The sequence below is a fragment of the Haliaeetus albicilla genome, chromosome 31, assembly GCF_947461875.1.
Source record: "Haliaeetus albicilla chromosome 31, bHalAlb1.1, whole genome shotgun sequence".
Classification (NCBI taxonomy): Eukaryota; Metazoa; Chordata; class Aves; order Accipitriformes; family Accipitridae; genus Haliaeetus; species Haliaeetus albicilla.
Genome location: NC_091513.1, coordinates 1,009,405 through 1,022,698, shown reverse-complemented (window position 1 = coordinate 1,022,698; position 13,294 = coordinate 1,009,405). Strand labels below are relative to the sequence as shown.

The 13,294-nt window shown below is 47.9% G+C and overlaps 1 protein-coding gene across 1 annotated transcript; it reads left to right on the top strand.

The window, feature by feature from the left end:
* The first annotated feature begins 1,933 nt into the window (after window positions 1–1,933).
* LOC138683118 (olfactory receptor 14A16-like) lies at window positions 1,934–2,920 on the top strand. Its single transcript, XM_069774645.1, has one exon. It carries the CDS (start codon window positions 1,934–1,936, stop codon window positions 2,918–2,920), a length of 987 nt encoding a protein of 328 aa, XP_069630746.1.
* The last annotated feature ends 10,374 nt before the right edge of the window (window positions 2,921–13,294 follow it).

Below are 13,294 nucleotides of genomic sequence, written 5' to 3'. Positions count from 1 at the left end.
CCCCCAGAATATTTCAAACAGGATGTTTCAAGGAGAAGAACAAGGCAGGGATTATTATAAAGATAAGGATCTTTCCTGTGTCTGTCTTCTCAGTTTCCAATTCCAGAGGGGTAAGGAGGGAGGAAAGACAAGGAGAAGTGGAAAAGGAACATTCAAGTTTCAACAAGTCCCTGAGACTCCTGAACTGCAACTTTGAGTGATCAGTAGGTCTGCCAAGAGCTTCCTAAAATGCCTTCAGCCACTCCCCTGCCTATGGGCAACACCAGAATCACCTCTGCTGCACCTCTCAGGGTTGTTCTGGTCTGCCCTTTTCCAGCTGCAAAAAGGAGCATGCGCCTGGCCAGTGCCCTGCAAACAGGCAAGTTTCTGTAGGGCCAGGGGGAGCACGCAGAGATTGGGATGGGATCTGTGGGTGCTGACAGGGAAAAGAAATGGATGGCACAAGGAAACACCTCCCAGGAGGAAAATCTCCAGCCAGCAAGAGTATGATCAGGGAATGAGAGGAGAGGAAACAAAACGCAAAATGTTGTGGGAGGGAGAATTCAGAAATCTCTGTATGATCTCCTCCAGTGCAGACCCCTTCCTCTGAGCAACCCCCCTTGCCTCCTCTCCCTCCCAGCAAAGCCTCTGCCCTTCAGAGCTGGGGGGTCCAAGGCATGAACCATCTCCTCAGCAGCCAGAGCTCCAGCAGAGCCGTGGGTGCAGCTCTCCAGCCACGTGCCCTTTTCCCTCTGCAGAGCTCAGGGCTGAGAGCATCTGCCTGGCCCTGTTGGTGTCCGGGAGGAGGTCTGAACAGATGAGTAAGCAGAACTTTCCTGAGTGCCCGGCTGCCTCTCTCAGCCAGACCCTCACTGTATTTTCCCATGTTTCTCCAGTTGTCTGTGCTGTTTTTAGTGTTATTTCATTCTTGCTGTCAGGCTGTCTGGGAATGGGAGTTTCAGCTGCAGAGTCACACTCTGACCTTGTGGGTCCTCCTGTGCAGGTGTGTCCATAGAAATGAGGTGTCCCAGCTTTCACCTGTGGGGCTGTGGGCAATGCAGTCTGTGGGGCTGTGGAATGAGCTGGTTTTCCCTGGATTAGATGTAATCATTAGGACATTGGCTATCTCTTTGGGGCGGCTTTCCAAGCTGTGAGCTGTCCTTAAGCATGGAAATCATTCACATAGCAGCTTTCTGTTATCTGAAAGCCCACAAAGACAGGTGCAGAGATGCTGTCTATGTCTGAGGAAATGCTGTTGGGTTGATGAAATGAGCCGTGTGTGTCCTTAGCTAGAAACAGGGTGCTGAGACCTTGAGAAAGGGTGAGACATTGAGTGGTCTGCAGTGGATCCCTCTGCTCTCAGCAGCATCTGGTGGCTTTTACTGGTACCATGGGAGTGTGATCAGCCTCCATCTGAGAAAACTGCAAGCACAGGTAGCTGGTTCCATTCACTCCTTACTAAGCCACAGTGAATCCCTTTGCCTCTCATGTCTCAGCTCATTATTTCTGATTTCAGAGAACACTCACAGGGAAGGATGGGGGAAGTAGTTAAAAAAATCCCAACCCCCCTAAAATGTCTTTCTGCCACCCACATTCTTTAAGACTGGGAGTGCAGATGCTGACATGCCCTCCTGTGTTAGGAGTGATTTTATCTGACATATTCTGAATATGAAACCCAGCCCCCCTGCCATGTTCCCATCTACCCACTGCAGTGGGGCTGGTTTGACTCCTCAAGAGACAATGGGCAGAGGCCCTGCTCCAGCACACAGAGCCACAGAAAATTAAGTGGAAGACCAGAGGCAGAATGAAATTTCCTCCTGAGGAATGAAAAAGGGTGCGTGTGTGATAGGGGGAGGGTCTATGAGACATATTTTTGGTTTTACTCAGAGATGTTTCTGGTAACTTGTCACTGCCTTTTCCTCCTTGGACAGTCCCCCGTGTCCAGAGGACGCATATGGACAACTGCAGTTCCATGACTGAGTTCCTCCTCCTGGAATTTGCAGACACACGGGACCTGCAGCTCTTGCACTTCTGGCTCTTCCTGGGCATCTACCTGGCTGCCCTCCTGGGAAATGGCCTCATCATCACAGCCGTAGCCTGCGACCACCACCTCCACACCCCCATGTACTTCTTCCTCCTCAACCTCTCCCTCCTCGACCTGGGTGCCATCTCCACCACTGTCCCTAAAGCCATGGCCAATTCCCTGTGGGACACCAGGGCCATCTCCTACCCAGGATGTGCTGCCCAGGTCTTTCTGTTAGTCTTTTTGATGTCAGCAGAATTGTATCTCCTTACCGTCATGGCCTATGACCGCTACGTTGCCATCTGCAAACCCCTGCACTACGGGTCCTTCCTGGACAGCAGAGCTTCTGTCCACATGGCAGCAGCTGCCTGGGGCAGTGGGTTTCTCTATGCTGCACTGCACACTGCCAGTACATTTTCAGTACCCCTCTGCCAAGGCAATGCTGTGGACCAGTTCTTCTGTGAAATCCCCCAGATCCTCAAGCTCTCCTGCTCAGATGCCTACCTCAGGGAAGTTGGGGTACTTGTGGTTAGTGTCTGTTTAGCATTTGGTTGTTTTGTTTTCATTGTGCTGTCCTATGTTCAGATCTTCAGGGCTGTGCTGAGGATCCCCTCCGAGCAGGGTTGGCACAAAGCCTTTTCCACGTGCCTCCCTCACTTGGCCGTGGTCTCCCTGTTTATCAGCACTGCCATATTTGCCTACCTGAAGCCCCCCTCCATCTCGTCCACATACCTGGACCTCGTGCTGGCAGTTCTGTACTCAGTAGTGCCTCCAGCTGTGAACCCCCTCATCTACAGCATGAGGAATCAGGACCTCAGGGATGGCATTAGGAAACTGATTACATGGACTTCTATTTTGCACCGAGAAACATCCCATCTCTCCACAAATGACTTCCAGGGTATTCCACACCGGTCCTGATTTTGTTGTTGTTTTTGTTGTTCTCTTTATTATTATTATTATTATCATTTTCATTCTTCGTTTATAATGTTCCTACAGTAACTTTAGGATTCCTCTTGCTTCTACAGAGGCATGAACCCCCTCTCTTTTACCTGGAGCTCTATAAAGGTATCTAATGCTTGTTGAGATCTGAACTGGTTACAACACCTGTGTAATAAAATGAGATCTCTTCTGTGTTGCTCGTGAACACTGGGCTTGTCTTCCAAGGCCGGAGTCAGGAGTAGGCATGAAAACGGCTGTGGCTCAGGGTTCTGCATGACTGCAGGAGCAGAAGCCTCTCAGTCACCTTGTGACCATATAGAGATCAAGGATTGGGTTTAGGACTCTTCCCGTCAGTGTCTAGTGGCAGTGGAGGCCATGGCTGGTCACTGAGTGACATACCCAAGGCTGTCACATGTCAGACAGGGCAGACAACGTCATTCTCAAGGGGAAACTGGAGCTGCCTGGCGATCCCCCAGGCTCTCCAGGGACAGAGTGTGCTTGAGATGGGCAGTGAATGGAGCCCCACAAAGTGAGAGAGCACCCAAGGTGGAGTCACCGAAGGTAAAGTACCGAATTGGTGTATCCACAGGGAAACAAGGACTCTGCAATCCCAGTGGAGGCAGCAGGGACCCCGCAGCATGGGTGAAGGAGCCTGGAGAGTGATCAGTGTCACCCCCATTCCGTGGAGGCCCACTCATCTCTAGTGTTGATGCAGAGGAAGGCTGTGGGTCACTCAGAATTGCTCTGTCAGGGCTTGCAGGCACTTGTACGTGTCTCGGACCACCCCGGCACTGCAAATGCAGCAGGCCACACAAAAGTGTGAGTAACTAACTGCCACCCTCCATCCCCACTCATTAGAGAAGGAGCTCAGACCAGGTACTCGCATGCAGGAGCTTCTTTTGTGCACATCTGCGCTGCAGCAAGAGGGTGGGTCTGTGGGGTGCATGGGGGAGCTGAATACCCATCCCCTCCGAGGGTTTCTAACCAGAGGCTGGATATCTGCGCTGGCTCAGCGGACTCACTGCCCTACAGAAGGGGAAATGGACCTCTTGCTGTCACTGCCTAGGGAGAGAAATGGGGTTTCACAGAGGGGGAAATCTCCATCTCTTTTAGACACCTGCTCTCTGTGAAATCATGCTCTTGGAATTAGCTGCCCTCCACTCTTTGGAGAGGGAATTCAAGGACACAGCCAGAAAAATGGTTTCAGAGCCATTTTTCATCTAGAACCCCTTGCCCAGCCCTATGCAGTCATGGCACCCATGGTATCTAAGGGCAGGCCTGCAATCTGCTTGGTTTTTCTTGTTGCGGTCTCTGTCATACTTGCGATCCTACAGAAATGTTTGGATTCATCCCAGCTGTGCTAATGGTGAAACCTGCTGTGTGTGACCTAGAAGCATTCTGTAAATGCCTACAACATTATCACAGCTGGCTCCCCAATGCTATGTCTTTAAAAAGGGGCATCTCACCACCACAGAGACCTTCAGTGCAGGTCCTGCAGACCGGGCTATAACTCAAAAGAGCATGAAAGGACATTGTCATTCAGCTGCACCCTAAAAGATCCTCTGGCTTTCCTTTGGTTCCCCACTGACCTGGAGGATGAGCTCAGCACCCCAGTGTGATCTGTTGGGGACCCACGTCTGGATCCAGGGCTCAGGTGTCAGTGCCTAGCGCAAAGAGAGTTGGAGAGTTGTCTCATGCTTACCTGCCTGGGCTGCCACACGTGCTATGGGCTAATGGCCAACACTCATCCTTTCTGGAGGTGAATCAGGAGAGCTCAGGGGATCTGAAGGGACAGCGTGTGCCCAGGAGTGAGTGGGGAGCTTCACAAAATGAGGGACCACCCAAGGCATGGTCATAAAAAGGGAAAACACTATATCCAAGTGTGAGAAGGTAATGGAGGGCTCTGCAATCCCAGGAGAGGCAGCAGGGACCCAGCAGGCACAGGGAGGGAGGCTGGAGAGTGATTCATGCACCCTCAGGAAAACAGCCGTGGCCTGGATCTAGTGTAGCACCCAAACACCTCTCGTGCTTCTGGATTAAATAAGACAGAGAAATCCACTTCCGTAGGTGCAAGTTCAGGGCTGGCTGCTCTATGGCTGGAGCAGCAGGAGCTGCTGGAGGGGTTCCAGGATCCCCAGGACCAGGGTTTTTGCACTGTCCTGGTGAGTGGGGCTGGCAGTGGGAATGGGGGGAAGGCAAAGGCTGTCTTGGTGAGGACTTTCCTGGATACAAAGGAGTCACTGGACTCCACTTCCTCATGCCATTGCTGGCCTGCAGTTTGGGGCTGACAGGAAGGCTGACATGCCCTCTTTGATGCCTCTGCTGCCCATCTTCCTGGGACTGCTGTTCCCTTCAAAAGAGCTTGGGCTTTGGTGGGAGATCCCAGAGCTCTGCAGCTCCCTGTGGTGGGTACCAGGGAGAGCTGGGAATGGGACTGAGCTTGTCTGGAAAATGGAGATGAGCATCGAGCTCTTCAGTATGACTGGGGAGTGTGGGCTAACAGCATTGTACTCATGGTGCAGCACTAGCACTTGCTGGAGAGAAACCAAGTGTGGAAGGTGCAGAAGAAAAGCTCGGTCTGATCCCTTGCTCCCTGGACACAAGGAGAAGCTGCTGTGGGACACTTGTCACAGGGTAGCCCCTCACATCACTCGCCTCCAGTGCTGGCTGCTCAGCCCAGCTGTGGGGTGGTACATGGCCAGCTCCATCCTCCCACACGTCTCCATGTCTTAACTAAGGAAAAAAAAAGCCAGCCCAGCATGGCTTGTCTTCTGGACCAGACCCCAAGAGGTCCTGGAAGATGGCTGTGTCCTATGCCTGTGTGAAATGCAGCTGGGGTTAGCAGGGACTGGGTGCTCAGGTCCCACAGTTTCTGCTAGGAGGGCTTGGGAAACAGGGAAGCCTCAGGCAGAGGAAAAAGGTGCTGAATACCTCAGGTCTGTACATGCCCTTGGCTACAAGGTCCCCTGCCCCACTGAGCAGCAGGTACACATTTTCCTTAGCTCCTATCGTAGCTTTTGCTATGGATTTACTTAGAGAAGCTCTTCTGGTTACCCACCCCTTGCTGGTTCCAGCTCCAGCTGAGCTCTAACTAGAGTTGCCCTGACTCTACCCCTGCATGCACAGACACAGTCTCTGCATTCCCCCTGGGCAGCCTGACCCTCTTTCACTTGCCTGTGCACATTCTCCCAGCAGCCTGAGCTCAGGTGCTCCTGCCAGGGTAGAGGTGGAGGATCACCAGGAGCAGCTCCGGAGGGAGCTCCCCAGGGAAAAGCTGTGCCCAGCCCCGGGGAAACTCTGCCCTGAGCATGAGAAAGGCAGCGGCAGGAGGGCAAGGGTAGACTGGAAGAAGAGCAAGAGGCTCTGCAAAAGCCCGAGGGAAAACATTGCCAAAGCCTGGGCTTGAGCCAGGGACCTTTAGGTCTTCACTCTAACACTCTCCCAGTTAAGCTTCTTCAGCTCTGCCCCAGGAGCCCTAGTCCCCATGCCAGACATGCAAGGGCACAGAGAGATACAGAAGACATGTGTTCCTCAGGGAGGTTCCTGGGAAAAACTGTGCCCAGCCCCGGCACTGGGAAGCTGGCTTCTTCCTGCCCAGGCCTGCTAGCCAGGCAGCACCAAGGGCCCATCTCCTGCCACCCCACCTCAGCCCGCTCCTGAAATGTTTCATCGCAGCCCCCGAGGCAGCTGGGGCTGTTTGGGGATCATGGGCAGTCTGTGGCAGAAGGACGGGACATGGGCACAGCATCAGCAGTGCTGACAATGGCGTGACAAAACCTGCCCTGGGCAGCACAGCTGAGGCGCTGGATGACTGACGCCTTCATGGCCAGCTGGGATCCAGGTTTGTGGTGAATGCCAGGTCAATGTCAGGAGTTCCAGGAGTCTTGCGGGCTTCCAGTTCAAACGGGATCTTAGCAAAAGCCGGACACAAGCAACTACAAAGGCTGAGGGTGGAAAAAGAAGTGTGGGGCTGATGAAAGAGCTCTCTTTGCTGTAGGAAAGCGAGGTCTGAGGGCATGCAGAGTCTGTGTTGGTTCCATAGCTCTCTTGCTTTACTTTTGCAGGAGCAAGACTGTTTTGGTCAAAGGGAGGAGATGACAGGCAGGGTTGAAGAAGACTTGAATACCTCCAAGAATAGGGAGGACACAGCATCTCTTGGCAACTGACTTCATGGTGAAAACTTTTCTCCTTATTGCCTGGTGCCTTCTCTGCTCCAGGCTGAACAAGCTTTGCTCCCTCAGTCTTGCCTTAGATGGCAAGTGCTCCAGCCTGCCCCCAACCCAACAGTCTCATAGCCCTCTGCTGAGCTTGCTCCAGCTCATCAGTGTCTTTCCTGCACCAGGATGAGGGACGGGGCACAGGAGACCAAAGCTGGACACAGTGTTGTCCAGGTGGTCTAAGAAGCTCTGAGGAGAGAGGGATAAACACTTTCCCTCATCTTCTGGCTGTGTCCTCCTCATACAGCCCAGAATGCTGTTGGCTTTCTTGGCTGACAAGGCACCCTGCTGGTTCACGTGCAGTTTTCCATCTAGCAAGACCTCCAGGTCATTAATAAAACTATCAAGCAGAACAGCTCCCAGGACAGGACAGACCTTTGCAGTACTTCACTTGCTCCTGGCTCCAGGCAGAGTGTTACCTGTTCAGGAGGATGCCCTGTCCTCTCTCAGCAGCTGTGGATGAAGCCCCACAGATTTGTATGGGTCAAGTTCTCTCCTCGATCCTTGTGCACTGTTGGGATTTCCTCTCCTCCTTGTACAAATTTTGAAGAATGTAAATATATTTCATAAGAGGAGACAGTCAGACATGAAACTGAGAAGAAAACTACCTTGTCCAAAAAGCTGGAGCTTCCAGGAAGCTTCCAGTTTGAAGGAAATTTTTCAGGAATGGCCACCGGCTCAGTCATGAGGCACAGTTACTGTCTGCTGTACTGACCGAGCTTTGCTGGAGCTCCTTTCAGGTGTAAGGGGCTGGAGGCAAGGAGTTTTTTCCTTTTCCTGTCTCCTCCAGTAAGTTCACGGTGGTGCATGGAGGGATTGTTGTAAATATTTTGATAAAAGAAATTAAAATCTAATTACAAAGGAGTTTGGTTTGATTAAAAAGTAGAAATTATGAAGCATAGGTATGGGAGTGTTAAGTTTGAAATGTAGCCATAGGAACTTAGGAACTTAGAAAATGTATAATGTGTAACCATAAAAATTCAAGTATTGTCTAAAATCATTTAACCACAGAAGCTTTGTCAAAGATTGGTAGCCTTGTAGTGTTTGTTTTAGAAACTGAGGAAACCGTTATGGACACCAGTTTGCTGCTTGGAAACACCTGAGAGGTCAAGAAGCGGACGAGTGAGGAAGACTATGAAAGACCACCAGAGGACTCCTGAAGACCACCAGAGACCTTCACTGCGCCTGCGTAAAGGACATTTACATATGCTAATGATTTCCTGGAAACCTAATGAATATGTATAACCTTTCTTGGAAATCTAATGAATATGCATGAATAAGTTTTGATATAAGGTGTATTGTTTTGGTGTTCAGGTGTGCGTGGTTCGTGAGAGGACTCACCTGCGCACCCGGCCGTCAATAAAGAAGTGTCCGCTTATCTACACTAAATTGGTGTTGATAAGTTCTTTATTCCGAGTTTTTCGGCAAGAGTTTCTGGCGACCCAGGTGGGACCTTGCTGAGAGAGACCGGAGGAGTCGGGGACCTGATCGGTTCCTGCTGGCACCGAGGATTTCTCGGGGATACCCATCGACCCCCGATCCATAAGGCTCTTTGAGATGTCCCCTGGATTTTGGTAAGACACTTCTTTTTTTAAATATTAAGGATAGTGGGTTAGAGTCCCACTAAGTGGGGTTAGAGTCCCCCCCGGTGGGTTAGAGTCCCACCGGTAGTGGGTTAGAGTCCCACTAAGTGGGGTTAGAGTCCCCCCAGTGGGTTAGAGTCCCACCAGTATCGTCTTGCCTGTCAGATGCGGCGAAAGCTGCGCAGGGTTGGACTAAAGGATCCTGAAGTGAAAGCCTAGGCATCTGCCCGTAAGACATAAGCGAAAGCTATTGCTGGGTTGGACAATTTGGGAGTGGGTTAGAGTCCCACAACTTTTGAGGATTCTGGGTTAGAGTCCCAGCTTCAAAAGCAGAAGTGGGTTAGAGTCCCACAACTTTTGAGGATTCTGGGTTAGAGTCCCAGCTTCAAAAGCATTTTGGAAACTTTGGGTTTGAGTCCCGATTCCAAGGAATTTTGAGAGTGTATGTGTATCTTTGTGAGATATTTTGTGTGTATCACAAATCAGAATTAAGAGTGTGGTATAGTGTGTTATATGTGAGTTTTGTAAGTGTGAGACGTAGTGCCTCCAACTGAGGTTGGAAGTTTTAAAAGGGTGAATACATTTTGTGGGTTAATAATCTTGCCAGGGGATATTGGTTATGACTCTTGCCTAGGGAAGTCGGTTCTGTCCGTGCCCTAGACAAGCAGGTGGACTCCATTACCTGGCAACAACTGTTGTTTGTATTCACTTGATATCTGGCATTTAATATATGTATTTGGTATTTGATATTTGGTTTGGCATCTGACATTTGATAATTGATTATTGATTTTTGATACTCGATATATATTTAATAGATATTTGGTAGTGGGTATAAATATAATGGCATTGGCCAAACTATTTAAGAGTAAGAATATGGGAAATATATCTACTGATGGAAAGATACCGAAAACATCTCCTTTGGGATGTTTGTTAGCACATTGGGGTGAATTGCATGATGATTTGCGGAAAAGTCAGATGATTGAGTACTGTAATCATTGGTGGCCTCTGTATATATTAGAGGATCAGGAAAAGTGGCCCATGAATAGGACACTGAATTATAACACCATTCTGCAGTTAATGTTGTTTTGTAGAAGAGAAGGGAAATGGAATGAAATACCATATGTGGATTTATTTTTTTATTTAAGACAGAGACGGGATTGGCAGAATGAATGCAAGCTGACTAGTAGGGACAATTTGGTAATGGCTATAACTTCTGATAAGAAAGAAAAGAAATGTGGTTTGGCATGTGATGTTGGAAAAGAGCGCTTAAAGAAAATAACTGCCCCCAAAGAGGATGAAGGGCCAGAGTTGGATATATCCCCTCCCAGGAGAGGACTAAATTGGGGTCGAGAGCATAGAGAACAGATGGAAGAACCAGAAAGTAGTGGAATAGAGGATGTGGGGGAAGGACCGTCTGAAGTTGTAATTCATACCCCCATTTCTCGAAGGACCCGACAGCAGGTATAAACAATAGCAACAATAGCTCCCCTGCGGCAGGGAGTCGGTAACGATGGGCCGGTGTATGTAAAAGTGCCCTTTTCGGTTACGGATTTGATGGCTTGGAAGCAGGCAGCTGGAGTATATAGAGAAGATCCTGAGAGAGTAGGCAGAGTGGTAGATACTATAATTAGAACACAGAATCCAGACTGGAATGATTTACAGGTGATTTTGGATAATTTGTTAGATGATACAGAAAAGCAGATGGTATTAAAGACTGGCAAAGCACAGGCAGAAGTGGCTGTACTGAGTGGGACAACAGGTGGAACATTAGAGCAGAACTTTCCATCTGGGGATCCGCAGTGGGATCCAAATAACAGAGAACATAGCGAAAGGTTGACTTGGTATCAGAAATGGATTTTATATGGAGTCAAACATGCTATGCCTAAATCTTTGAATTGGTCTAAACTATATGAGGTGAGACAAGATAAGAATGAATCTCCCTCAGCGTTTCTGGAAAGACTGAAGGAGGTTGCCAGAAAATATACTGATTTAAGAGTAGATACAGAGGTGGCTCAGATACAGTTGGCTTTGATTTTTATGGGACAATTGTCATCAGACATAAGAAAGAAACTTCAGAAGCTGGAGGGAGAGGATTCAAGGAGTCTGAATAAAATGTTGGAGGCAGCATGGAAAGTATATAATAACAGGGAAAAAGAAGAGAGGAAAATCAGAGAAAATAGATTGTTGGCCGTAATAGCAGGAACAGCAGGCAGAGGACGAGGTGGAGGAAGAGGATGAGGTGTTTGTGGATGGGGAGGATCAATGAATTTTAGCAATCGGAATTTTAACACCCCCTTAGGAGTGAATCAGTGTGCTTTGTGTAGGGAGGAAGGACATTGGAAAAGAGACTGTCCTAAAAATGAGCAGTGTTCAGGAGGAAATATTCAGAAGGAGGTAGCCAGAATGATGGTTTTGGATGAATGAAGGGCACCGGAGGGGAAGCCAGCTGAGCCTCTGGTTATAATTAAGCTGGGAGAAAAAGAAGTTAAGTTTTTAGTGGATACAGGAGCAACATTTTTGGTATTAAATACTTGTAAAGGAAAAATTGGAACAAAACCAGCAAATATAATAGGAGCAACAGGGAAAGAGGAAAACCGACCATTCCTGCAACCTCTGGATTTGAAATTTGGAAACAAAATAATTACACATGAATTTTTGTATGTACCAGAATGTCCGATACCCTTGTTAGGAAGAGATTTGTTACCTAAATTAAATGCACAAATTGTTTTTGAGGAAGGAGAACTTTTTTTGAAAATACCTGAGTCAAGAACAGGAGAAATCTTGATGATACAAGAAAAAGTGGAGGAGCAGGAAATTCCACCGGAGGTGGATTTTGCAGTGATTCCTACAGTATGGGAAACAGATATTCCTGGTAAATCAAAATTAGCAGCACCTGTAAAAATAGATTTAAAAGAAAATGTAGGAACAATAAAAATTAAACAATACCCAATCAAACCAGAAGTTAGGCAGGAGCTGAAGAAATTGATTGACAAATTTTTAGAGTACAAAATTTTGGAGGAATGTGAATCTGAATATAATACTCCTATTTTACCAGCCAGAAAACCCTCGGGTGAATACAGGTTAGTGCAAGATTTGAGAGCAGTGAATCAAATAGCCAAGGACATATATCCTGTGGTAGCAAATCCTTATACGTTGTTAACAGCGTTAAAGGAGACTCATCAGTGGTTTACAGTGCTTGATTTGAAAGATGCTTTCTTTTGCATACCCTTGGAGAAGGAAAGCAGAAAGTTGTTTGCTTTTGAATGGGAAAATCCACAAACTGGGCGAAAGATGCAGTTGACATGGACAAGACTACCCCAAGGATTTAAAAATAGCCCGACAATTTTTGTAAACCAGCTGGCAAAAGAGCTTGAAATCTGGAAACAGGACAAACCGAGGCCTGAACATTTACTTCTACAGTATGTGGATGACATACTGATTGCTATAGAAGAAAGATTTACCTGCATACAGGTAACTATTGACCTCTTGAACTTTCTGGGACTAAATGGGTACAAGATATCCAGGAAGAAAGCCCAAATAGCATGTCAGACTGTGATATATCTGGGCTTTGAGATTTCAAAAGGGCAGCGACAATTGGGAAAGGGTCGCAAAGAAACCATTTGTGGTATACCTGAGCCGAAAAATATCCATGAACTTAGAGCGTTTTTGGGAATGGCAGGGTGGGGTCATCTTTGGATCATGAACTATGGTCTAATAGCTAAACCATTGTATGAAGCCCAAAAGAACTCTTCTTTTGTTTGGGGTCCAAAACAGCAAAGGGCCTTTACAGAGTTAAAACGCGCTTTAATGTCTGCACCTGCTTTAGGCCTCCCTGATTTAACTAAAGATTTTCAGCTGTTTGTTCATGAAAGACAATGCCTGGCACTTGGTGTGTTAACCCAGAAGATGGGAAGCTGGAAACGACCAGTCGGATACTTCTCCAAACAACTGGACACAGTGAGTAAAGGGTGGCCAAATTGCCTTCGAGCAGTGGCTGCAACAGTAATGATCATACAAGAAGCTCGGAAATTGACTTTGGGAAAAACAATAACAGTCTATGTCCCACATATGGTGAAGACTGTTTTAGAACAAAAGGGGGGGCACTGGCTATCTCCGAGCAGAATGATGAAGTACCAGGTAATATTAACTCAACAAGATGATGTGATTTTGAAAACAACTAACCTGGTAAATCCAGTGGTGTTCTTAAGTTCCATACAGGAAGAAGGACAATTGGAACATGATTGCTTGGCTGCTATTGAGTATGTTTATTCCAGTTGTGAAGATTTGAAGGATGTACCATTGGAGCGACCAGACTGGGAACTGTATACAGATGGTAGCAGCTTTGTGGAGCAAGGAATTCGATACGCTGGATATGTGGTAACAACAGACACCACAGTTATAGAAGCAGGAGTATTGGCAAGTACAACCTCAGCTCAGAAAGCGGAACTTATTGCTTTGATTCAAGCTTTAGAACTAAGTGAAAAGAAGAAAGTAAACATCTGGACAGACTCAAAATATGCTTTTGGAGTGGTACATGTCCATGGAGCATTGTG

Excerpts from the sequence above, each read along its gene's own strand:
- LOC138683118 (XM_069774645.1), top strand. The coding sequence starts at position 1,934 with ATGGACAACTGCAGTTCCATGACTGAGTTCCTCCTCCTGGAATTTGCA.